This window comes from Parus major, chromosome 2 (assembly GCF_001522545.3).
Source record: "Parus major isolate Abel chromosome 2, Parus_major1.1, whole genome shotgun sequence".
In the NCBI taxonomy this organism is placed as follows: domain Eukaryota; kingdom Metazoa; phylum Chordata; class Aves; order Passeriformes; family Paridae; genus Parus; species Parus major.
This window is the reverse complement of record NC_031769.1, coordinates 100014124-100041863: the sequence shown is the minus strand read 5'-3', so window position 1 is coordinate 100041863 and position 27740 is coordinate 100014124. Positions and strand designations below refer to the sequence as shown.

General features: G+C 42.1%; 1 protein-coding gene across 1 annotated transcript; it reads right to left on the bottom strand.

Moving 5' to 3' along the window:
• Positions 1 to 125: 125 nt before the first annotated feature.
• Positions 126 to 27740, bottom strand: APCDD1 (APC down-regulated 1). Its single transcript, XM_015620021.3, has 5 exons — positions 27620 to 27740; positions 18044 to 18227; positions 15940 to 16471; positions 6433 to 6754; positions 126 to 4381 (listed from the first exon to the last, which is right to left on the bottom strand). The coding sequence occupies exons 1-5, from the start codon at positions 27675 to 27677 to the stop codon at positions 3933 to 3935; spliced, it is 1545 nt and encodes a 514-aa protein (XP_015475507.1). The 5' UTR covers positions 27678 to 27740; the 3' UTR covers positions 126 to 3932.

Below are 27740 nucleotides of genomic sequence, written 5' to 3'. Positions count from 1 at the left end.
AAGTTACTCAACAGTCAGGTTTTTGGCTGTTTCTTTCCAAGACACTTAACATTTTTTTTACACTTAGAAAGCCAACAGAACACAAAAAGAACATGTAGAGGAGGCAAAGAAGTCCTTAATTTTACACTTAGGCTTTTTTTTTTTTATTTCAATCAATAGTTTAACAAGTGCTTAAACTTCCCCAGCAGTTTAATCTGGAACATAGTTGAGAAGAAAAATATCTTCTATAACCTTACAAAAATAAAGAGATTTTTTTTTCTTTTAAAATCCTGCACTTTAGGCAAGCACACTCCAACTCAAGCAAGACTGACATTATATCCTAAAATACAGACTTCTGTTCATAGAAATGACATTCTACCCCAGGACAGCAGGCACAATATGTAAATGGAATAGAAACAGAGCAAGAACACTTGTTTTGACTCTTCTGATCCCTTTTGTCCTATTTCTTGAATAGAGCATCTTCAAAACTATTTGCCTAAGAATTTCTTAAGGTTACCATTTCTTCTGTCAGGTGGATCCTTGAGTAGGATATTACTGAGGGAAAAGCTTTCACCTGCCTTGGCAACATTTGCAGCAGCTGAAGGTACCAACGTTAATGGATTCATTTTTTTTAAACCTTCTGCATTTCAGCAAGGGATAAATCACCCAGTTTGCAGGTCTTCCACTGCTAAACCACTTGCAGCTTAACTTCTTTAGCAGCCAGGGCTGCCATCACATGAGGTCAGGCTGGAGAAATAAAATGAATGGAATATATTGTGTCACATATGTATGTGGTGCTGTGCAGCAGTTAATTTAGTGAGTGATGAAACCAAAAGAGGGGGTAAGCTTAGCTCCTCATTCTGTGCCTGCAAGCAAGGAGAAGCCTCACAGAAAATACAGGCTAGCACATAAACTATGCACTCTGAAGACTTACAGCTTTGTTCAACTTGACTTGTATTGGCTAGCAGAAAAATTAAAAATATATAGGCACGTGGAGGGAAGCTGGTGTAGCAAATGCTAAGAACCCAGATCATAAAATCATGTTTCTGGTCAACACTACAAATAAACTACAGAAGTCCCCAGTCAGATTTCATGTAATGCATTGTGAAGACCTTTTAAAAATACTTCCTTTTTAAGTGTCTTTAAATAACAGGAAAAAAAAAAAGAGCATCTATTGTACAATTTGTACAGTGAGCCACATTTTCATGTAGTCTAACCATAAACCTTGGAAAACCTAGACCTTTGCAAGTCTGTGATTCAAAACAGCTGAGACATGAATGCATTTTCAGAGGTTATAACTAGACAGATCTTTCTCTTGAAACTGTTGCAACATTTTTAACATTAGACAATTTACAGAGGAGCCACAAGGCACTAATAAACTGTAGATGATTGCCCCAATGAATATAGAAAATTGTGCTGTGGAACAGTTCCTTTGGTCTTTGCTTTCATCCTGCATCACAAGCATGCGCAGATTTCAGCTGGGATCAAGCTGTGTGTGGCACTTGCATTGGCGACATAGTCTGACAGCTTCAAACCATGGATATTTTTTAGGGATAGGACCGCATGGGACTGGTTGATGGTGGTGAAAGCAGCTTGTAATGTGTGATCTAAGGAATGCCATACAATACTCATCCTTTTAAATAAAAACTGGTATGAATTCACTCCTGCCACTAGATCTCAAATATCAGTCAGAAATGAAGCAGGTACTTAGGGGACTTGTTTGACTGTAACAGCTCAGTAACCCAGTTAAAGATATGCTGGTGTCACCCTGCTGACTACAAAACTCAACCTAGAGAAAACCAAACTCCATGCTGGTTTGTAACTACTCTGTCACAGAGGCATCCTGTCTCCTGGACCCACTAGTTAAAACTGTGCCTCCCACCAGCAACTGATCCAGAGCTGGCTCTTCAAGTAGGTTTGACTGCATGGAGCAGAAAGCCATCAAGAACAGCTGTTGCTCATAGGGCTCAATTCACCACAGTGAGCTGGCTTTCAGATCCTTCCAACAGGCTGAAAGGGGATCTGACATCAGGTGGATGGATAAACACTTTCTCTGGTGACTACTGAGCCAATCTGAGCTCCATTCCTGACTTGTAAGTAACAGTTTTCTATGACTTTTCATTTGTCTAAGGAAAAAACATTAAAGATGCAGTCTGACTCAGCAGCGTATCTATCTGTGATACTGCTCCTTCCCTCTGTCTTCCTGCTGTCTCAAAACTAGGTGAACTGATTTTGTTCCAGCTCTGGGGAAATTCACATCCATGTTTTCAAGGAATGCTTTTGCTATAGAAGTCAGTATGAAGACTCACTGTGTAAAGTTGAAAGATGTCCATTCAAAACATCCTTTTCCTAGGATGCTGAAAATAATACATTAAAGGTTCTTTTTCTGACACAGTACTGGGCTGGGTAGCTAGCTTATACTGTGAAGAAATGCTACAACTTTAATCCTTATGTTTCTCACAGATGTTCCTGCTCCTCCTGCAAGCTAAATCACGTACATCAGTAAAAGCCACAGCCCAAACGCAAGATGTAGATATTCCTTCAGTCCACTCTCCATTAAAGCAGGGGAGCATTGTTCATGTATGAACTTCTAACTCCTTGCTGGCCTTAAACATCTCCCCTGCTGCTTCCAGAGTCTGCTCTGATTTGCATCAGTGCACAAAAGGATGTATTCACCACTGAGGGAAACCTGAGAATTTCCAGGGCAGGCTCTAGTTGACAAATGCTCTCTGTAGGCTGTGTCTATCCACCTTCCCAGCAGTGTCTTCCCAAACCAATGCTAATTTAAGATCTATGAAACTGTGGCATGCATTGGGACAGTTCAGCAAGGAGAAAAGAAAGAATGTGGTTGCATTAGTGCATCTCTTGCTCCTCTCTCTGTAAGACTGGGCTGGTATTCCTCCATCTGAGGGTGTATTTCCTGCTGCTTTCTTGCTCTACCAGGGACCACGGTCTGCTTGCTGCTGTTACCCTTTTCCCTGTTCTTACATGAGATCACATGACTAAAAAGATGCCACTAAATAGGGCTGCAGAACACATTAGATCCCACTTGCTTTACTCTGCCCACCCAGCTGATCCAAGTACTGCATGTGGAGTATGTAAGGCCTCAGGAATATGGGAAGAGAAGTCTTTCCTGCAGCTTACCTGAACTCTGTGCATTGACAGGAAAACTGCTGCTGCTGGCTGGCTTTGAGGGGGCTTGGTTGTAACTACTTACTAGATACAAAGGGAGGCCTCAAAGCAATTACACAGCTAAGTTAATTGAATGTGAAAATCCTAAACCACTGGTTATTTTTACAACTTAATGATTGTAAAAATATCTTAAATTACTTGGAGTATTTTTTTATTTTAATTAGGGGTATCAATCATTTAGCACTTTTTGAACAGTTGATTTGCTGATTCTTTCTGTATTATGAGCTGCTAGATAATAAATCTTTGTGGATTTCCTCCTTATATACATATCTACATCAGAGCTGTGAAGTCAGAGGGGGAAGCTGCTATCACAGTACTGGCACAACACCGAGCCCTTCCCCAGAGCTAAATTCTGATGAGAAACTGGGCGTTTGGGATAAGAGTACCACAACAGTGAGATGGCAGAGATGACTGAAGCAGGATCATAAAGTTCATCCTAGCAGTTTTAAAAAAAAAATAGTAAAAAAAAAAAATAAAAGGAGACCCCCTCCCTCCCCCCAGAAGTCTGCAGTCCTAAAGTGCAATTACTTTTGTGCAGTCGTGTCAGGCCAGGGATCAGACTGGATGAAGTTCAAAGCACAAACATCAAACGAGTGCCGTTCGGGATTCGAGGAGGAAGAGGGAAGTAAGGAAAAGAACAACAGTTCTCAGGCATTCAAGTGCATCAAGAAAATAAATGTCCTTTTCTGTCTGAAGAAAAACAACCCCCAGTCTGGTGGAATCCTGGCTTTGTAGTCATGAAAAGTAAGTTTTCCTTGCTTCTAGCTGAGAATGTCCCAATATGACACAGTACAAATAAACAACAAAGCAAGAGCTGGGGTGCTGGGATATTTTTCCGGAGCCCTGCTGCTATACAGCCTGATTTTATTCTCCTCTGGTGACTCTTCGGATCTGGGTACTGATGAGGCACACTGAATTAAAGGCATCTGGTAGGAAGTGGCTCTTTTCTCGGGTCGGTCAGGGCTGGAGCCGTCGCTCGGTCTCTGTCCATTGTACAGCAGGTACCTGCCCCGGGCATCCTGCTCCATCTTGAAGATTTCATACTCGGTGTGAGGTAGGCGGATGCCGAGCGCGATGCAGCCGTTCGTATGGGTGACATCCTGCTGAACCCCAACCTGCCAGGATCCCTGTGCTCCACACTCATTCCCGTTGAAGACGTTGAGCAGTGAGGCTGTGGATATATCCATGGGAGTGACCTTCATGTGATTCACTGTGAGAGAGGAAGAGGGGAGCTGTTAGCAGAGGTACAAAACCAGAAACAAAGCAAAGATGAAGATTGGGGCACACCTGTTAAATCAAAATTGTCACCCCTTGTTCCTTCTTAAATTAATTTTTTCACATTACAGGTGTGCCCAGCAAATCTATGAGCATCATTTTATGTCTTTATCTGTGCAAAAATTGCTTCTTGCACAGAACCCGCCTTCAAATCAGTTGAAGAAAACCTGATGGCCACGTATCTTAGCCAGAGATTAAGCAGAGCTTTTCATAAATTCCAGACAATCTTTTACAGATAAAGCCTAGCTGGTTATACTAGGAGATAGGGAAAAGAGGAAACAATAAAACTTTACTCATGTTTTATTACCATCTGCCTTAATTTGTAAGTGGTGCATTTATCACATATTTTTCTTCGTTTCTTAACATTTGCTAGCTACTCTGTAAACCTAATAAAATAATTAGTTCCCATTGGGAAATTTGGAAAATACTACAGTTTCACAATCATCCTATATTGCCTGTCCTTTTTTGCATGAATTATAAAATATAGATGATCTACGGAAAGATGTTTTTTCTCATCTCTAAACATTGGCTACAGGTTGCAATATCAAATGTAAAACCGCTGCAGCTTCTTTAATTCTAACCTGCTTGTATTTCAAAGGAGTTTAAGGCGTATAAAGTTTAATTTTACAGCCAAGTTAAAAAAGTTAGGAAAAACCAAAATGAATGAGCCTGCAGAAGCTGAACTGAGATTTTTCCTGGTCTGTGTTTGACACTTTATATCAAGAAAATGGGATCTGAATGGATTGGTGCTGACCCATACAGAAGCAAATAACCATCTCTCATGCCTCCCAACATACCAAATTCCCAAATTCTCTTGCAGATCATTTTATAGTAAGATTTGTTGGGAGCTTTTCCTGAGCTTTTATAAACAGCCATTTGACTCGATGGCTCTACAGTTCATATTATTTTCTCTAGCTGGTGTAAAAGGTAATTCATAGAAATTGAACCTGAAAGTTTTACCTAAGCCAAATTAGTGACCTTGATCTGTAAGGTAAGTTGGCACAACATAAACCAGAAATGCAAGCAGAAACTGGATTTCATGCCAGGAGCTGAGCTGGGACATGATGCACATGTAGCTCGAAAGAGCCAAAGTTCTGACAGGCAAGGGTATCTCCCACCTCCTACAAAAATCTCAGATTAGTAAATTATTTCTAGTTGGATGCTTTTCTAAATTAGACCCAAGCAAGATGCTTTATGCTTCTAATGTAATTGAAATAAGGAGAAGAGCCTACAGAGAGCTTGAGGCTACCAGAGGCTCCGCTGGGGCTGGTGCCATGGTGGGATGTTGTGTTTTGGAGATGTTTGTTTGTGTGAGTGGTTCAGGCCCCTGAGCTCTTTTTAAGCAGGGTGCCATGGGGCTGTTTGCACAGGAAAGCTTCTCAGCCATGGGTGGTGTCACCACTCAGAGCTGCTTTCCAGAGTACTCGATGAGTTTGGGTTGGATACATCTTGTCTGCACTCTGGCATCTTTAATCAGAGCTGTCATTAGGGACACCCTTATTGCTTGAGGGCCCCTTGGGAGCACATGAAAAGATACATGCTGCTGCATCTGTCTTCCACAGAAAATTATTTATATTGCTTCAGATCTGAAATGCCTTCTGAAGATGCTTTTTTCTCTCTCTACTGAAGGAGCCCTAGGACACAGATCTAACCACTTCTCTTAGAGGCTTGACATTTGGCCACTGGACTTCACAATCACTAAGTAATGTGAAATCTTACTTTCTTGTGCGTACTTAAACACCTCTGCCTCAAATGAATATTGCTTCAGCAGTGTGAAATGCCATGCAGCTGTATATATAGTGGCTGTATATAGTGTATATAGCTGTATACAGAGTTTGGCTGGGCACTCACACAATGCCTGCAAACTTCCCAAGAAATGATGAACTCCTGAAAATCACAGATTGAAATCATCAGCAGTCAAGTCATTATGAGCAAACTGCTTTGGTCCATAACTACCTCCCTCCCCATTGTATCAAGCTGCTTTACCTTTGAACACAAACTCCGTGCCACCCATGACTTTGGACGAGTGGACTCCCCGGCTGTAGCGGCCCTTGGCATAGATGGTGAAGGTGGGGTGTTTGCAGATGGGGTCAGAGTAGTGGTAGTAGTGGCCCTCCCAAGTGTTGTTGTTGTCGTGGAAGATGAAGTGCCGAGTCAGGAAGAGCACCTCTGGCCGCACCTCACAGCGCTGGCTCACCCACTCTCCGTGCAGCCCGATGGTCAGGTCTGCCTTGGGGGGCAGGATGGGCGGGTGGTGCTCGTCTGAGCGGTAGATGATTCTGCACGCGATGCACGTGCGGTCGTGGTTCTGAAACAAAGCAAAGAAACGCTAAGTAGGCATCACCTGGGATACAGGGCAATGCCTCAGGCCAGCCACTTCATGCTGAAGTGACGCCGGCTCCAGATTTTAAGGAATGCATCATCATTTCTGATCTTATTAGTGGTACCATTTGGTTTTGTGTGTAACATTGCACAGCAGAGGAGCTTGTAAGACTTTAATTCCCTTGTCTGCATTTATCTGAAATCAACATTTTAGTTCAGGATCTAGAAAAGGCTGACTTTATCCTTCAGATCATACAAGAAGCTGGCAGATGGTAATTTACTATGATAGGGATTTTGCAACGCTTGTGTCAGAAATCAATATATTTGCTGAAGCCTTATTAATCTGTCTTTCTTTAAGTACTGTAGATAAATATGTGTGTCATAAGGACTTCTTTTGTTTTGGATGGCACCTTGGGAGAACAGTAACCAGTGCTTTTTGAACTTTATGAGCTTGATGGCACTCTCCAGCAGGATCAGTGGTCCAGGGTGGCTGTGGGCCATGCAGCAGCCTCAAGCAGCCAAGTACCCCAGCCCCAAATGTGACTACCTCGGGTGTCCTGGGAAGCATCTGCAGGCTCCAAGTCTGTGGCAGGAGTGGAGGAAATTTCAGGCTGAGGCTTCCACCTCCTGAGCAACACCATTTATAGTTACTTTGCACATAGACCATTACTCTACATCCCAGGGACATAGACTACAGCAGTCATTTCATTGATTTCACTATTGGTGAAAAGACTTTGGATGACTATCTGGCCTGGGATGGGGCAAATATAAACCCTCTTTAATATGTATAAAAGAAATATATTGTGGGCGTTGTACGTTGATTCTCTGAAGCTACCTATGGTCATTTTATTGGAGGAATTCAGGGCACTAATGGAGATTGTGTGAATGTCACCCCTAAAGTGAGCTGGAGCTGAAGGCAGTGAGTGGAGAAATGCTGACTTCATAGCAGCTCATGTGGACTTTAAAGTAAGAGCAGTGAATATGAGCATTTATGTTATGGAGGGTGCTCACAGAGTCCTCAGAAAAGAGGGCTGGAAAGAAAAAGTATTTCTGTAAATCTCCCAGACGGCTGCATGTTGAGCTTTAGCTCTCAACTTGATGCATCTCAGGAAAACACTTTACAGCTTGAATGTGGAGGATGTGAGTAACCCCCCCAGTGCATCCCCTTCTCTCCAGGAAGGATCGAGGAGTGTCATTGAGAGATGAAGGCACAAGATACCTGTGTTGGTTGTTCTGGACCAGTGCTGGCTGATAGCCCTACTCTGAGGATGAAGAAGGTTGGACTTGGTGACCTCCTCAGAGTCTTTCCACCCCAAAACACATGGTCTTCTGGAGACCACATGCCAACATGTTCTTAAAGTGGATGTAGTACTTTCCCTGTGGAGCTTGTTACCAGATTTTAAGATATGGGGTTTTTTTTCAGCTAAATTCTACAAGCAGGTGCAAGGTCCATTAATACCTTAATGAAATACAAACATTTAATTGAGTAATTTAACTGCAACTGGTGAAGTTAGTGCAGATATATTCAAAAAGTATCTTTCAATTTTAATAGAAATAATGCTTCTTCTCCCCAGAGATCAAGATGCCAGTGCCTTTTAACCACACGTTTCTGTCCTGCCATGGGGCAGACTGGCTGCACTGTTCCCTGACACATTAAGGGCACTGATGACAGTAACTTCATGGCTGGGATTGCCCCACTCACATAAAGTGAAGCCAGAAAGCGATAAAAAGACAGTGCTATAAAACTAAACATAGCTTATATGAGCTGAATCTGTCAATAGTAGGAGAGAACTTCTGCTACAGTCCCTTCTCTGCTGAAGTGAATTTCAAAGCTTCTATCATGTCCAAGAGGACACCCTGGCAGAGTAGTAGATTGGTTTGGTTTATATTCACATTTTTCTCCCAGGAATCTGTCCTCCAAAAACAATTTGTGAACCAAGCTAATTTAATCTGGGAACATGTGATTTCTGTCACCCTTGTTCAAAAAGAAAACCAAACAACAACTCAGCCTGTTTTCTTTTTTGGTCACCACTGGCCACCATTACACTGTGAGCAGAGGTGACTCCTTTGGCAAACTCTAGGAAGGTCCTTGTTAACTCTCTGTTACTTGTCTGTAGTTCACCTAGCTCTTTGACCACTGTGGTCCTGAACTACTGTAACTCTGTGCAGCTCTTCTAATTCTAAAGGCTTTGCACCAGCTATGAAGGTCTGGCCAGTTGGGCTGCTAAGGTGTGCCCAAAAGAAGGGGCTGAGGGAACCAGGCACTTTTTGCATCGAAGAGTGAGTGCAGCAGGGAAAAGCTGGGGTGGTGAGGGAGGAAGCAGAAACATCCCTTTGGTGGTGAGACACCAGCTGGCTCTGGCCCCTCACATGGATGAATGCATCGCTTTCCTGGGACCAGCATTTGAATCGATGCCCACATAAACCTTTTTTGCTGTGATACTATCTTTCACATTATAAACTTCTTAGTGGAAGAATATGCCACGTGTAAACTTGTCTCAGTATGATTTTTGCCCAAGTAATGGGCAAGGGAAAAAGCTAGTTCTGTTATGAGGCAATTTGACTTAATTATGGAGTAATTTATGTTTAACAATTGACTGTATATTTCACTCTTGCTTTTTTAGGTCAGCTGCTCTTGGCTCTTAATTACACTATCTGAGGCTTTGCAAATCACTCCCTTTCCATGTGTTTCAGAGGAAGGTTATTTTCTAAAAACAGCCATTCAAAGAAATTAAGGAACAGAGACAGAGGATGTTTGAGTCCAAACACTATCAAAAACTCTCTAATAAAAAGCTCACTAGGGCATGACATAAACTAAAAAAGCAATAAAATAAGCAGAGGACAGGATGAACATGGGTTCTATGTTCTGATTATCTTATGTGCACAGTGCAATATTTTTAATAGTGGGACCTTGCTGGGAGGACTGGGCCCTGAAATAGCTGGAAGATCCCTTATCATGATGGGCGGCTCTTTGCAGTTTTGCAATGCCAAAGCCATAGTGTCACTATTCCTCATCCTTCCAGGTGTTTCTTTAAAGGCAATTTCTGAACTAATCCACAATGCCATGTGTGCCAAAACAAGCCTGAATCTCTGGCTGAAAACTCAGTTTTTGTAGCTGGGGAGAAAATAGCTTAGGATCTGAGAATTTCCACTAACATTTTTTTCTTATCACTCTCTCCTGCTGTTTCAGCTGACATGGCCAGAGAGCACTGGAAGCCAAACAAGGGGGATTCTAATAAAAAAAAAAAGCAAACAAGGATGAGGTTCCTTCATCTTTTTCCAATTGCTATGGATAGTTGGAAACATAAACCCTCCCAGCACAATTTAATTTTCTCTTAAGTTCTGTGGAATTCTATGGCTGTCTAGGACTAATTATCTGACATTGGCTGACATCTGACATCACAGAGCATGTGACTGGGTCTGTCATGTTGTACCCAGCATATCCTTGTTGCAGGGAGATGTGAGACAAAGGACCAGGCATCAGAATTCCTCAAGCACGGGCTCAGGCTTGAACTGGGTGTGCAGTACAGATCTAACCAGTATCCCGGGATGTTGTAGGGGCCAACAGCACAAAAGCTGGCGTAGGAAACTCCTGCCATGTGAATGCATTTACATTACATATGTATTACCGTGAGGGGAAGTGCTGAAGAAGAGGGGAGAGAAAAGCCACACTCAGCTATGGTCTTGCACACTTCCCAAATACCACATGTCACAGGCAGCACCAGGTGGGACTGGAATGAGTCATGCCTGGTCAGAATGTTTTAAACCTCACTACGCAAGGAAACACAGTACCAGGTGTTAGTGTTAGTAACTAGCACTCCCAGGATGAGTATAAATGGAAATTCTTGGGAGAACATCAATTCAAGGAAATGCATCCAGCTCAACTAAAAAAAGTTGGATGGCTTTGCTTCACATTGCCAAGGAGCCAAGTCCGCAGGAAGGACACGTTTATGAATTGCTCAGGATAGTATCAGGCTCGCTCCTCCACCACTGTAGATAACTGCAGACCAAGACAACACTTTAAAAAATGACCAAAAATCCTCTCCAGTACAAAAGTGATAATTTGCAGGCTTTGCATGACCTCATATAAAGCTGAGTTGACTAATGTGCATTAGCCTGGCTCTGGGGAGTTGACAAGCACGGCTGACACAGTTATAACTCAGCCTGCCAAATGGAATGAAGCAAAACGAAGACTTAAAACTTTAATTAAAAATCTTGAGGCAAGTAAAATGCTGGAGAGAGCAGTAACTCCTTTGCAGAGTTGTCAGATGGATATTTCTTTTGGTGGGGAACAGAGGTGCTGCAGCAGGAAGGAGGGCGGAGATATGCTCAGATTTATCTGTAAATGCGTACCATATATTCTAAGATATTGAGGAATGGTTTTCATTAACTGCTCTTATGAAGGGAAAGATAGTGAAGGAATCTCAAGGCACGACTATTACACAACTGTCTGATCTATGATGTTGATTCTGTTGCACAACCCTGCATAAAACTGAAATAAACAAAACCAACATGAAATGCAAAAGTCTTCTGGTTGTTCATTTCTGGTATAAATGACTTTATTCTGGGCAAAAGACAAGAACAAAGAGAAAACCAGACTTCACAGATGAATGTGCTTGCATGTCATCTGTCCCATTAAAACGATACTAAATTATGGTGACATTACTGTTTTATGAAGTATTAACAAAAATAATTTCTGGAAAACCTGAAGGGAGAGCTTGAATGTCCACTTTCAAGAATAAAGTATTCTCAAATAAACCTGCCTTATGTATTTATTATGCCTTTAAAAAGCATCCTATATAGCCCTCTAAACCATGCAATATTACCACTGAGTCTTCCCTGCCCTTTTACAAAAGATGAAGCCACTGTGCTTAGATGCCAACCGTAAGGAAGGTGTCAGTAGTTTAGATACACATACTGAGTTGACCTGAAGGCCTGGGGTTTATTTCACTAGGCTAAATAGTTAATTTTGATTCCTGCATTTTGAGCTGGGACAGGCTTTACTGCAGCTGCAGAGCAGACAGTGGTAAGTGCAGATGTGGAAGCTTCAAAGGCGCAGGGCCACGGCCGACAGCGCTGCCGAGCACGGCAAGGGCCAACCTCGGCCAAAAGCTGCTTGCTTCCTCATCTCCATAGGGCACCACACACACTGTTATTGATCATAAACCTGGAATTAACCCATTTGAGCATTCTTCTGAATATTCCTACTTTGCTTCCCCTCATAATTTTCCTAGCCAAGAGCCCTTTTCAAGTAATAATGGACAAAAGGCACCCTTTAAGTGTTGCCTTAATGTAGAAGTTAGTGGCACTACTCAGGCAAACAAAGGAGTTCTGTCTGCCAAAATTGTACTTTTTGGTTGAGTTTTGCATATTTCTCTGAGGCGCTTCACATGTTTAACATCTATTTATTAACTTACAATTGCATTTCCCTGGGAGCTTCACAAGTACATAGCATTCCCCTAGAGATGAAGTCACTGTGTTTCAAAGAGATGAAGACTCTAATTTTTGAAAAGCACAGAAAACTTGGCACACTTTGCTCTTTCTTGGCTAAAGGAAAGCACAATCACCAACCTCCACACACTGAATCTGTATCAACTGCAAATTCCAGGTGCTGCTGGAAGACAGGTAGGTCCCAGAGATAAATAAAGTTGTAACAGAGAATTGATTAATTAGAGTCACATTTTAAAGGAAAAACATCTCAGTGAAAGAGTGTGTCCAGCAACTGATTGAGCAGGACAGAGTGAAGGTTATCCTAGCAATTCTTCGGTTTCTTGTGATGTTCCAAACCACGTCAGCCTTATTCTTAAGTAATGATCTAACCAGAATGACCGGTCATCACAGTCCTGCTCTGATATTTCCCGTTACTCTGTCACATGAGAAAACAGCACAAGGAGTTCTTTGTTTACAAAGCAATATTGCTGAGGCAATTACATGTGAAGTAAGTCTCCCAGTACTGCATTTTCTGTAGTTGAGAGCAGACACTTCTGAAGAAATTTTCTGTCCTGCACAGAGAAAGAATATTGCATTCAAGGCTTCCTTCATGCTACAAATCCCTGTATACTTTTGTGATATTGCAACCAATCAAGGCAGCCTCCTTGGTGTTGTCCTAATTGGGAACATTTTGTGTAATATATGTGATGATGACCAAGCAGTTCCCCCATCTTGCCCTTCCCACCCATGTGCTCTCTCATGCTGGCTGAAGAAGCCCCTAGTGTGATAGCTTGAATCACTTGATAAACTTGCAACGTCAAGAGACATCAAAGATGTTCATCTCCATTCATCAGCCAGTCCTAACTAGTACCTTCAGCCAGGTTAGAAAACAGACAAGATAAACCTATATTGTGACCCATTCATCATCTACACTCAAGAACTTCCATGTATTTTACATGAGGAATTTGTTTAAGGTATGTTCTTATCTAAGAGAATTTGTAAAGCCTTAAGAGATGACATATTATATGTTTTTAAAAGCTCCCTGATTTTATATGAACACTTGAGATATGGTAATCTGTGAATTTATTCAGATTTGTAGCTCAGCATAAAGCTGTCTGGTTTTTGGACAGCCCTTTTGATTTACCATCCCGTGGTGAAATCGCTGCAGGAATTTGGATAAGGTCCAATTCTGTTTGTTTAAAGTTCTGATCATGTGGCTTTGGCATTCCTGACATATCCAGCAATCATTTGCTTTTAATTACCATTCATTTCAACCACATAAGTAATGAATGTGGCTACCACATCCAACTTACAGGCTGTGTAAACTCTTGGGCTGGGTGGAACTTTCTTCTATATAGAGGCTTAACTATAAATTTAACTCAAAATGTGAATCCTCTCAACTTATTTTAGGCAGGCCTTTATGAGTCTAAAATATAAATAAATAAAAAGGAAATGAAGAAAGCCTTAAATGAAAGATTCCACACAATACACCTGATTCACTTCAGAAGCAATTTCCTGGCCTCCACAACCTCTTGGTATGACTGTAGAAACCTTAAAAAAACAAGTTGATTTAACGTTTCTATTTATTCATGGTGTCCAGTTTCCAGAGGAGTCTGTGACTTGTAGTTTTAAACTCAATTTAGCATTTAAACTCATTTTCAGCTGGGTCCCAGTGGAGCAACAATTAAAAAAGGAAAAGAGTTCAAAAAGGAAGGGTTATAACCTTTCAACGGTATGTTTGCCTGGACTTGAAGAAAAAAAAGAAAAAAGCACTTCTGTTACTATTCTTCCTACATTTGGCAAACACTAGGTCAGAGAGTCTGTTGAGAACCTGTTGGTATAGGGATCTTCATGCTTAGGTGCAAACCAACAAACCCACATCCTGGAATCTTTCACAGCAGCTAAAGCAAAGGTTAATTTTTTAGGGGTATTGCTGTTTACTATCATGCTGAAAGCCTAGTATCAGCAGGCCCAGCTTCTCTTAGCTGACCTGTCTCAAGAAACACGAGACATATATGCAAAATTTGGCCCCTTAAATTTGAACATGCTATTTTAGAGCCACTATATTTTAGAGAGAAAAAGGGATGCTACAGTAGCAGAACAGACAGGCAGGAAAATCATTACCTTAAAATTACAGCAGGCCTGGACAACAATCTTAATTTTCTAAAGCTGGCTGAAAATACATCTGACTGCTCTGACTGTAATGAAATTACTACATGGTAACTTGGTTACTACAAGGTAACAAGGTTACTATCTTACATATCAGGCCAGAATAAAACACCTAGATTAGACCAGAAATAATACTCAGCTACAGAGATTTAAATCAAGATTTTGTCTCTGTTTCAAGCGGTTGGAAAAAGATCTACAATATTTTCTAGAAAAGATACAATATAGCTGGTGTCTGATAACTTCTATCTAAAGATACCTGCAAGGAAGAGATTTAAAAACCCTCACTCACTCCCAGATCATTAAAGTGAAGGTTGATGTGGTTGTTTGAATCAATTAAAGACAATCAAAATTTTGCAGAGGATTGTGCTGTGGTACATCTGCTGCAACTCACTATTTTGGGAAGGTAAGTTTAAAAAGAAAACTCAAATCTGTCCTTGGTCACTTGAAGACAGCATAAGAATGACAGAAATAACTGCAGTTTTCATACAGCAAAACAGTCAACTGTGGATTAAAATGATCCCTAGGCCAGGCTACAAAGCAATTAAAGGCAAATCACATAAAGACCTAACTTACTAAAATATTGTTTTTCACAGGAGACAGAAACAACCCAGGGCAGATGGTTTTGAATGGAAGGGAAAGCCAAGGCTTTTTCATCAAAACTGTCCCTTCTCCTGTTGCATTTCCTGCTATTGCTGATAAGCTGTAACTGATTTTTGAACCCTTTGTGATGAGATGATTAAAAATGGTGGTAATTATCTGGAAGAGGTGCTGTGGCAATGCCCAGCTGGAGCACACCGACGGCAGCAGCACCTGGCAATGTGGTTCCAATTGCTGCCTGCCTTTGAAATGTCACTGGGAAAGACCTATGGCAGCCTTCCTGCTACAGGCCATCAGTGCCTGTGCTTCCTGTTGAGTTTTATTTAGCTTCCTATGGGTTGATCAGTTCCTGATGAAGCTGAGGGCACTTTGAGGTCCCTTTGAAAACTGAATTATCAAATGGAATTAGGGGCCCATTTAAAATTCACCTGTTTTTCATTTCATTAATGTGTGTGCCTAAGTCTGGATCCATCAGTTTTTTCCCTTCATGCTGCCCTGTCCATGTGTTTACCTTCCAATTTCCTTATCTCCTCTCCAGGTTATGGATCACCCAACTTCCATATGCTGATATTCATATTCCATTTCCTCTCTTCCTGCCCCCCTCACAGCTATAGAAGTATCTACTGATGATTGTTCCTCCTCTGCTATCTCAGTGCTGTATGAAACCTTCCTCTCAGCTGCTAGTCTAGAGCTGGCCATGGTCCCAGCCATCCACTCCCACTTCTGCCTACAAGTCTATGATTCCATCTTCAGAGTGGCCTTTGTTGAGTTTACTTCACGAGATTACTTTATTTGCATATTTGCAGTCACATAAACCACAGCAAAGTTACTGTTCTCACAAAGTGAGTTATCCTCTGTTAATTAAAGCTATAATCAACCCCCTGTATTAGAAGCACCTCTACATTTTAGGTGATTTGGGCTTTGTCACCAGTATCTTATAGAGAGGATATATGCAAACCCCCCCCCACCACGTACCTTGGCATTTTGAAGAGGAGGTTGGTAACTAGAGGGCCGATAGTACCTCCTCTGAGTAGCATCAGTGTGAATGTCTCCAAGGAATAGTTCCTCCACGAGGTGGTCTAAGTTGTGGTGCAGGTACTGCTTCTCCACACGGATCAGCTGGAGCTCGTGCATGGCAAAATTCAGAGCTTTGGTGCATTCACAGCCGTTCTCCTCTCTCAGCAAATCATAGCTCACATCCTGCTCCCAGGGACTATCTTCTGGGATAAATCCAGGACACGTCTGGTTCACCAACTCACTTAATTTTTTGGCTACTGCTTCGTTGTGGCATATGATCTGTATGTTGCGGAGCTGATAGTCGGCCTCAGTGCCCCCCCGGATGATCCAGGACGCCTGTCGGAGACGAATTTTGCCACGTATGACTAAGGTGTAGATGGGGTTTGTGCAGCGATTGCCACCGTAATAGAACTGATAGGCCTTGAATGTGCTGTTGTGGTAGAACCTGTAAGATCTTGTGATGAACTCTGGGCCTGCTCTGACTTCGCAGCTGTGGGGAGGAAAGAAAGTGGAAACAAAATCTCAACAAAGTGGCACATCATGTATAAGACAGGCAACAAGACCCCCTTGGGCTCACAGAGACATCTGGGTGCTAACACCCCTTCAGCAGGAATGGCAGTAAATAGGAACTAGGCATCTGTGGCCTGCTGATTATCCAACAATTCCCTCTGCTGCTATTAATACACTGCTTCATGGTGATCATATCTAAAGGCTTTATCTCATAGGCTTAAGTACTTTGAATCGTGTTTTGCTTTTGCCTTTTGTCTAGGGACCACCATGTGACTCAAGTCTTCACTGAAAATACTAGCAGCTTATTAAACATCTATTGCTCTCTTTCGCACGGTAGATTTAGCAGAATGACTGATAACATCAGAAAGTGAAACTCCATACATCCAGGGAACAGCACAAAGAACTGGCTTATAAGCTGCTCTAGAAGCTTCTCTGTGTAACTCCATGATCTCTGGTCTGCTGTGGATATGCATAATCATAATGCAGGATCATGTTCTGAGCTTTTCCACTCAAACATTCAACAGGGATGGCAGTTAATGCATATTTCTGTTAATTCAAAACTTCTATTTGGCTTGAATATGGACCATACAATATTCAGGTTTTGTGGGTTCTTTCTCTCCCCCATTTTTTTTCTGAAAATGTAAATGGCACTTAAATTTCACTTCCTGTAGGGAGCCCTTCTGTGCCTTCAAACTTGTTCCCCTTGTCACCTCTACACTGGTTAATATAAACAGAACTGTAGAATTGTTAAGGCTGGAAAAGCCCTCTAAGACCATTGAGTCTAGCCATTAACTGAGCACCACAACGTTCACCACTAAACCACATCCCAAGTGCCACATCCACATGCCTTTTGAACACTTCCAGAGATGTTAACTTCACCACTTCCCTGGGCAGCCTATTCCAATGCCTGACCATTCTTACAGTGAAGAAATCTTTCTTAATATCTAATCTAAACCTCCCCTGGTGTAACTTGAGACCATTTCCTCTCATCCTGAAATATACTCCTGTTAAATAAACCCAGTCTTTCCTACTACAAGTCACCTCCCATGAGCATGTGAATATTGCCTGCTGAGACACAGAAAGCAAAAGAGCTTTCTGAAATACAAGTCATCAGGTATAAAGAGTAACAGGACTAGTGAAATACAGCTTCTTAATTTCTTTTGCTGATAAAACCTGTGCTAGACACATGCTCTGAAAACAAGGGCCCATTCAATGGATTTAATGCATGGAGACAAATACAGTGCAATGTTATGTTTGAACAAGCATCCATTTTGGCAGCTTGGTAGGTTCCTTCTTATTCAGGGAGGTTTAAAGATGTTCACAGCATGCTGTTTAAAATCCAGGCAATAAATTGATTCATCAAGACAGCTTTATGGCATGCTATTTTAATGTACATAATGCTGTTATAAACATATAGAGAGCATTTGGAATTTTGAGCATCACCATATTAAAATATTTCTGCTGTTCAAAGTGGGAATATTCATCCTTCCCTCTCCGTTTCTTTACCATCTTCTCTTCTCCATCCCAAGCATCTTGTTTTATCTTTCCTTACCCGGTAGAGACCCAGTGGCCCTCAATATTGGGAGGCATCTGTACAGTGATCCGGGCTCCATTGTGAAGGTGTTTCAGCATATGATGGCACTGTGACTCCTTGAAAGCCCTCCAGGCACTCTTCTCCAAGGACCGAGGGTGGGACCTGCTGTCCGGGTGAAGAAGAGCAGAACCTTCTCCCAGCCCTGCGACAGAAAGTGTAAATTATAGCATGAGACCCTGCTGAGTAGGGCTTCAGTGTGCTGACCATCTTGTGTTGAACAACACTTATTCACATTGTTATATGTCTGGGCAAAGACTACTTACATTTATTTTCTCATCTGAAAAAAAAAAATAAAAAAAATGGGAAGCTCTTCCTTTCTGTCACACCACTAATAATCCACCACATAAATTTATGAAATAAAATGGGGAAAAGAGCTTGAACTGAAGTGTTATGTTTCCACACCCAGGAGATGTGGCTCTGAAACTGAACTTTATAGACACCTCTGTAATCTCTGGTCAGGACAATCAAAAACCTAGACTTTCAAACTTTCAGAAAGTTGCATCCAGATCCGGACACAAACTTTGTGGTTTCAGCCCACCTCTAATTTGAACGCTTCTATAATAAACTTGCAAATAAAGACTACTCTTTAAAGTCAAGGGAAAACAGATATTAAAAGCAAAGCCTCTGCACACAGGAAGCCTCTGTGATGACTGAGGTGGTCAATTAAAGGCAGATCCTTCTATTTTTATTTTAAAGGGGAAAAGGAATTTCAAAAGCTAATTTTATCTCCAGCACACAGTAATTTTGGTTTCTAGTAATGTATACACACAAAATCCACCAGCATGCTCTCCACACAATATTAATTGAACAAAATGAATACATAGCTTCAAAAGAAATGCGTCTTTACTCTTTTAGACACAGCCTGCTCTTAGATTTGTTGGAAAACACGGATCAAAAGAAAACCCCACATCTAGGGGTTAAAAGGTGACAAACATGAACCTTACATAACGTGTTGGAAAGTGTATTACATTGCCAGAAGGAATTTGAGCACCAGAGGGCTACAAAATGGATAAGGGGTGGGGTGAGGGGGTTGTTTGAGTGCCTGGGAAGTTGGGGCAGCCATCTCAGGAAAGGGATGTCTCACTGTAATGTGCTTCCAGAGCAGGTCTGGGATTCATCCCCATATTTTCTGCTGCATTCTCAGCTGACCTGGATAAGAAATGGGGCTGTTTGGGATCATCAGTGAGAACCACCCAGGACAGGATCCTATGCTTTATGCCCCAGGCCCCATCTGACATTTGGGCACATGCCTGGTATTAGGTAGATACTTTTTTTAAGCCTTTCCCATTTCCTATTAAAAAAAAAAGAAAAAAAGAAAAAAAAAAAAAAGAAAAAAGGAAAAAAGGTGATTCATTATATTGGCTAGGTCTTAGATCTTCTGGAAGAAACTTGGATAACACCTGGGAACTGCTAAACACCTGGCATTGCTAAAATTATAAATATATGTCAACCATTTAAAAACAGCAATTCCTCAACTAAACAGAAGCAAATACTTGTCCAAGAGACAGGGTAAAAAATGATCAGTAAGAATACAATAAATACCTTAACCTAAACATTGAGCAACATTGAACAAAACCATTTGAAACAACACCAGGGTTTAATGAGACTAATGAATACAACCTCACAAAACCTTTTCTGGAAAATCTGATAGCTTTGTTATGTTGCAGGTTACAAACAATTCTTCAATGTGAATGAGAATTTATGGCCTTGCTTTCTATAGGGTAATAAATACTAGAGATACTTTGATATTTGAGCACAGTGCCTGAGATGCCCTTACTGAAGCCTGATTTTCAGGGGTTCAGTATTTCTTCCTTTCTGGAAGTCAGAAAATTCTCAGGTATTTCTACATTTGTTGAGCACAGTCACTCATGCTAGCACCAAACAATGTCCATTCTACAGCCAGAAATTGTACAGCTGTGACAGGGTGATGCTCTGCTTGAGCAGACTACATCCTTGGAGAGGCAGGATTGACTAGGCTGGGTCTGTGCTTCATGTCCATGCAAGGTACGTGGCAGAGGTTGTAGCCACCAGTGCTAACTTTCAACAGGGTGTCTTCTGCAGACAAATTATGTCACATTGAAAAAAGGCTTTGAAAATTTGCATTTCCTTTTGAAGTTGTTAAACATTTGAAATTTGCCATCACAACAAGGTTTTGAAATTTTTCAACTGGCTATTTTCCAAGGCATATTTATTGTACCACTTGCTTTCATGCAGTTGTATTTTGCCTAGTTCATGTCATATGACTCAGGAATACAGATGCATTTAGAAATGATTTATTCATTTAGACATACTTGGGGATTTAATTTCTTCAAGCAAAAATTCTTTTGTGGGAGGACACCATCTTGTATGTGCACATATCAAAGAAGAAAACGCAGTAACCACATCAAGACATTCCCAATTATTCCCTGAAGGAAATAATGAAAAGAAGGAGTTTTTGAAAAGGAGTCAAACTTTATGCGATATTATATAGTGTCTTTTCTTTGATACAGCTCAAAACCAATTGTGTTTCTGCTCTCCATGTCACATGAATGTACTTCTGTCTGCAACTTGTAAATGATAAACTGCAACAAGGGAATGGAAGGGACAGCCCTAGAGGAAAGAGGGTATTTGTCTGGGACTCTATCCATCCAACTGTGCTAAGTGAAGGCAAGAACAAATTCAGGTAATCAAGAGAGACACAAGAACATAATGAAGGCTGCAGAGACACAGGGAGAGAAACACACACACACACACACATAGAGTGGTTTGGGTTGGAAGAGACCTTAAAAATTATCCAGTTCCACCTTCCTCTGACCATGGGCAGAAGGGACACCTTCCACAGGACCAGACTGGTCAAGGCCCCATCCAGCCTGGCCTTGAACACTTCCAGGGATGAGGCATCCACAACATTCCTAGGCAACTTGTTCCACTGCCTCACAGTAAAGACTTTCTTCCTAAAGAAAGGATTTGATTCTGATCTAATCTAAACCTGCCCTCTTTCCCTTTAAAGCTGCTCCCCTTGTCCTGTCACTATGTGCATTTGTAAAAAAATCCTTCTCCAGCTCTCTTGCAGGATCTCTTTAGGTACTGGAAGGTGCTCTAAGGTCTTCCCCCAGAACCTTCTCTTCTGCAGGCTGAACAACCCCAGTTCTCTCAGCCTGTGCCACAGGAGAGCTGCTCCACCCCTCTGAGCATCTTCATGGCCTCCTTTGGACTTGCTCCAGCATGTCCACATGCTTCTTATGCTGGGGACCACAGAACTGGACACAGTACTCAAAGTGGGATGTCACCAGAGCAGAGCAGAGCAGAGCAGAGCAGAGCAGAGCAGAGCAGAGGGACTTGTGCTGCTGTCCACTCTGCTTTGGATGCAGCCTGGGATGTTTGGATTTCTGTGCTCTGAGTGCACATTACTGGGTCCTGTTGAGCTTCTCATCAACCAACACCTCCAAGTCTTTCTCCTTGGGGCTGCTCTCAGTAATGCTAAACAATATCAAAGGACCAGAGTATCAGAATAAGAAATACAGTATAAAATAAAGAGACAGAAATGGGACTTTGCCTATATTTGCCTTGCTGAAGCAAGGAAATACTTAATTTAGTGCAAACTTCTTCCTTACAAAGAAGTAATTTCAACACTTTTGTAGATTCAACTGCCGTACAAATGAGATGTAACTTCCCTTTGTACCATCTGCAGGTCAAACACTGAGACCAGTGATATGCTTCCCACACAGACCAGTAAATCAAACACCATCTTCTGTGTTTTTCTTCACAGCAGGTGCTCAGAGGCAGTGCAGTGCCCCCCTGCTCCACCCTTGGCAGCGCACATGAGGTGTTCTGCAAAACTGAGGAACTGCAGGGATGATGTCACTTATTTTAAAGGATCCATTTGGCCATGTTAAATGAGACACTGTTGGAAAGGCTCAAAGTTAAAACATGCATTCACAAAACTGGGAAAAGAATTTAATGACTCTTTAGAAGCCCACTTTGGAGAGTAGATGTAGTTGCAACATAGTTGGAGCCATTACTTTCATTCAGAGAGATCCAAGTCTGCTATTCTCTACAGCATTGACAGATGGTAGGTTTCAGTATCTCCATAATTGAGTATCTCAGACTCAACTGAGAATATTTCAGACTCTCTCTTTGACTGACTACTTGAATTTTTGTGTGTTATGAAGGTATATTACCCACTGGCTAAAAAATATAAAACCAAAATCCACCCTCTATGTTACAACTCAAAAATGTGACAGATTTCAAACAAACAAACAAAAAATCTTTGCATGAGATCTATAACAATAATTTTGTGAAGCCTCTGGTTGGTTCTCACTTTAGCTACACCACGACCAGAGATCATTAAGATTATATCCCCCACCCTACAGCATTTGTTTTCAGAGGAACAAGTCTAAAAAGGAAAATTCCAGAACCTGCCTGAAATACCAGGTAGCAAAACAAAAGCATTTTATGATGAGCTGATATCCAGCTTCCCTTTCAAAACCAAGCCCTAGAAGTGACACAGCTTTAGCATGAAACTAATTGAATACAGCATAAGAGGTGCCACAGCTCACTGAGGATCCCTGCCCAGACCCTCAGAGATCACACAGATCTTCGAGGGCCTGTGATCCCAGATCACACTTTACAGGGGCAGGACCCAACATCCATCTGAGTGGGAAAGTGGAGGCCTGTACAGCTGCCATGCCAGAAAGACGTGGATAAGAGCATGCACCACACCAGACAGAGGGCTTCAGGCTCTCATGTTCACCTATAAACCTGTATCTGATGTGGGAACAACCATTCAAGATAAAAATAATTGTTAAGGGAAGATAGGTTACTTTCAAGTTCTTCAAAGATTTCTGCACATAGCTGCGAGTAAAATACAAATCTTAAAAGGGCAATCTGTTGGCAGCCCGTTACCCAAACGTGTTTCAAAAATGGTTATGACAAAGCCCTCTGCCAACATTTCTGCAAAAAACTGCAAGCTGCTAGAATGAATGTTTTGGTTTTCTGAAAAATAGCATGCAAATGCTGTACAACTGCAACAAAGATAATAAGTAGAGTTGTGCTTGAACACGGATAATTTTAATTTAATTTGTGCCTCAACATCCAGGCCAAACTCTGCTCACAACTATGCCAGACTGCTAAAGTGTAAGGCAAATTATCTTAAACTGTTTAGATTTTATCAGTTTAATGAATGTCTCTACCAGAATCTAAACCACGGCTTCGAACATGTCCAAGTGTGGCGCTTCAAACCAGTCTCAAAGCTACCAGGTGTTCAGCAGGTTCATCCTTTGCTAGATGGGGGAAGAGATGTTACCTCAAAAAAGGATTCAAACCTGGATTTAGACTGGAATTTCTCAGCAGGAACCACTTAACTTTTTTTTTTTTTTTTTTAATTTCTAGTGATGTAAATACAGAAGAACAAAATTTTATGATGAAGTAAAACAACCTCAAGTGATAGTGTAAGTTCAAAATAAGCAATGGCTTCATCTCTGACAGAAACAAATTAACGTTCATGCTTTACTCCTGCAGCAATCTCTTTTCAAGTTAGAACTTGTCTGAAACTGGAAAAACCTTACAACAGATAAAGAATAATTGACTGGATTAACTTTATAGCTCTCCTTATCTGGGCAGTTGCCCTGCACAATTAAACAAATAGACATTTGGATTATGCTCTTTCTTGATGTGGGATAGTGTCAGATAATGCCTATGACAGGCTTTTAGTTCCAGTGCAAGCTTACATAATTGCCATGGAGAATATAATGTCCTGTTACCAAGCCACGAGCTGTGTTTACCAGTGTTTTCCCTGCACTTCAAACTTCAAAGGGTCCTCACAAGACTGGGGCCTAAATTAGCTACTACAAACAAAAGGGTTGGGAAAGGAAAGCTGGGTTTTATGGCCAGGGAAGCAGACAGGACAATGACTTCCTTTCACATGTATCTGTTGCCTCTCTTGCGCACACAGAGTTTCCAAGTGCAGCTTTCGAAGAGAGGCAAAATTAATGCTTAAGAGCGCAGAAGATCCTGAGGAGAGATCCAAAGTATGTTTACGTGGGACAGCTAAAAAGTAACCCCCTCAAAGCTGACAGGCCCAGCATGAAGGTCCCCTGTTACCCTACAGCTTGGTCCTTACACAATGCCCTGTCCTGGAAGAGGTCAGAGAAGCAAGTGCCAAGCAGTTGCACAACCCACAACCTCTGCTTAGCTGAAGTTCTTAATTGGGATGGCTGCTGCTACCTGTGCAAGGTGAAATGGCACTGCCCAGAGTAAGGGCTTCTTTATGAAACCCTGAATGGTTAAAGCCCATCTTCCTTCAGGGCAGTGGGAACTCTGCCCCTGAGAGGAATGGCTGCAGCACTGGGATGTCAGTGCAGTTCAGTATCAACTGTGGTTTGGTCCTGCCCTCTTTGCAAGAAACATCAGCTCTCTGCCAGAGACATCTGCTCCATCCTGTACCCACACTTGGCACTGGAGTTTATTCATGCAGAACTGCCCTCAACTCCCCTGGGACTTGTGTGCAGGTGAAGACAGTGCTAAACAAACTCACTACATATAATCCTACCCTCCATCAGCCCTAAATAATCACCTCACTAATGAAATACTACCCTTGCCTTGAATAGCTGAAGGTATTTGCCTCCAGTGTGGCTGAGGCTACTTTTGGGCTACTTGTGTGCCAGCCTACCTTCTAGAGACACTCTACAGAGCACAAAAAAATTGCCCTTTCTGTTGATGACATCAACATCTTACCACTGTGCTAGCCCACAGTCAAGCTACAAAAGTGAGTGAAATGGAATTCATGCTGACAAAATTGTGAATAAAACTTAGTCCATCTTCCAACTGTCCCTGCACATTCTCCAAATCTTACACTAAGCAGTGTGTCTTCCCATCTTTTTCTTGTCTTCCAGATTTTGAAATGCTTTATTTAACTGAGGAAACAGATCACATATGTGTCTAGCACAGAGCACAATATAGATTCTTTTTATGGCTTTTTATGGTCTTTTTATTATTTTCCTGAAAAAAGTTTTGAAATAAAACACTACTATTTAACTAACTTAAGCAACATTGCCAGAGAACTTTTCAAAGCACAGTTTTGCTCTGAAAAGCCTATCAGTCTTGTTCTCATCATCTTTATTAGCACCACTTCCATGATGTTATCGACTAATTGTTTTCAAGTTTCTAACTCATTACTCTGACAGTAGCATAATCAGCCATACACTGAACATTTTTTTTAGCATCTATATTTATAAAAAAAAAAAAAAAGGTTATTTTTACAAAAGAAATTAGCCAAATTTGTTTTGAATCCACTTGAACGTAGGTCTTATTATTCAGGTTTTTTGGAGTTGAATGACCTTTGTGTTTGACATCTGAAACTTCTGTGGCTTTTTGTCTAAGCAAAGAAAACAGTGATAATGGACAACTTCCAGCTGCAATTTTTTTTTTTTTCTTTGTGACACTGTACATGTACAGGTTTTATTTTGATTAATGAAGACTAGTTTTTCCAAATTTCAGCTCAGTGACGTTAAAGTAGGCATTTCTTAATGTAATGAAAGCAGAAGCTTTAGCTTTACAGGACATTTTAACTTGTGTCACAAAGCTTTAAGCCCTAAAAATCCTCAACCACCCACACACATTTACTCACTTTTAACCCTTAAATTGCCATATGCAATAGAAATCCAGAAAGAAAACACTGCATGCAGCAAAGAGGCTTAACACTGCAATCCCCTGGGATTGATGGTTATTCTTACACATTAGCAATTCGGGATAGCCGCTGATCAAAGGATGCTTCTACTGACTTTATGGCATGGACAGAAAAGCTTTAGACCAAGTGAAAGCCAACAGGGTAAACACATTTCCATGGGATATGTTTCAGTGCATTATATGACACTGATATAATTTTCAAGTTTGTAAGAGGGCAATAGTTTCCAAACTCTTGAAACTCTGGTCTAAACTGTTAACTGCTACATTACCAAGGCGTTCATCTTCATATACGAGGCAGTGAGCTGAATCTTTCTACAAGAACTTAGGTTTATGTTATTTGGTGAAATATAACTGCAGCTGGAAGAAATGGCTGACTTGCCTTCATCATCCTCTTTTGGCAGCTGCTGTTTTGATCTGATCACTAGCCCTGATTTGTTTCCTGCTCCAGCCAGCATTCAGCTCTGCTCTGTAATTCCAAGCAGATGAGCCAGGGAGTCCAACCCTGCAATTACACCTCCTCTCTTTACCCTCTAACTTCAAGTCTCCCATTTCAACTTTTACATCTCAGATCACAGAGTCTAAAGAACACCTCTGGCGTCCTGTCAGGTCTGGCTCAGCTAAACATGTTTCTGTGCTCTCTGGATCTCATAGCTGAGCTGTGAGAAGAGTATAAAACCCCCTCCTGGGGATCAGAGCCTCCTACTCTTTCTTTCTCTAAACAAAATATACCATCAGAAGCCCATTCTCTTTATTATTTATTAAATACCATAGTGTGTGCTTAGCACTTGTACAAACAGAGAGAGACAAACCCTGCTCCACAAAATCAACCCCAGGAATAGCTTTGAAATCCTTAACCCCAGCTAACAGATCTCCCATTGAATTCATGCAGGTCACTTGCATTTTAACAGTTAAAAAAAGAAATCCTCTTTTTACGACTAAGCTTGGGGTCCTAAGAAATTTAACTGCAGTATGCTACAGAGGACTTGAGAATTAGGAACACTCTTCAAAATGATGCTGTAACCGAGTAGCTTGAGTCACACTTTCAGAAGGATATCATACCCAGATTTTTCAAATCTGGCTGCCAAATGTTAGACATACCTAAGCAGCTCATTAAACTGCCTCATTTTCAGAAGTTTCTCTTGAAGAACACCAGCTTTCTGGAAAGACGGGTTATCTGTTTAAGGACCTAAACTGAATTTACAAGCTGAACTTTCAAGTTTAAGTACGCTGACTTTTCGCACTAAAATTTTGCCTACTGTGCCATTTCAGAGGGATGTCAGTCCAGGGTTAAACTGAGAGGCTGTCAAAGCAGGACTGTGTGTAATAACACCCAGAATTTTTGCGTTCTGCAGCAAAACAATTTTAGTTGGGCACAAGATCCGGTGCTGGCACACTTTGCTACCGAAGGCTTCCCAGATAACACCTCCACGGCAAAAAAACTTTTCCCGATAAGAGGAGGAACGCGGGCCCCTCAGGGTGTCTCGACCAAACGCGCCGGAGTTCGGCAGCGCCAGCTCCTGCCCGGAGGTGAGTAAAGAAACTTTGTGTGAGGTGCCCGAACCAACTGCTCCATCCAAGCAGTCCCAGGCTGCAGCACAAGCCGCCGACACGCACTTGGGAGCGGGGCGCTTTCGGCGTGGTTTTACCCAGCCGGCGTGCTGCTCAGGGGTGCCGCTAACACGGGGGTCAGGCAGAGCCAGCGGGGGCTGCCCGCTTCCCATCCTCTGCCAGACCTCTGCCCCGGGCGGGCGGCACCCAGTGCCCGCGGCCACGATGGGGGAGCGCACCCACCCGCGCCCCTCTGCCCCCGCCAGGGACCCGCTGGGGCCCCCTGCACCCCAGCCGCTTCTCGGGGCACCCCGCACTCACCGTGCAGCAGCAGGGCTGGGAACAGGTACCGCATGAGGCTGCCGTACGGGGCGGACATCTCCCCGGCTCGCAGCGCTCCTTGCCCGTTCCTGCGCTCCGGCCGCCGCCACTCCCGCCGCGC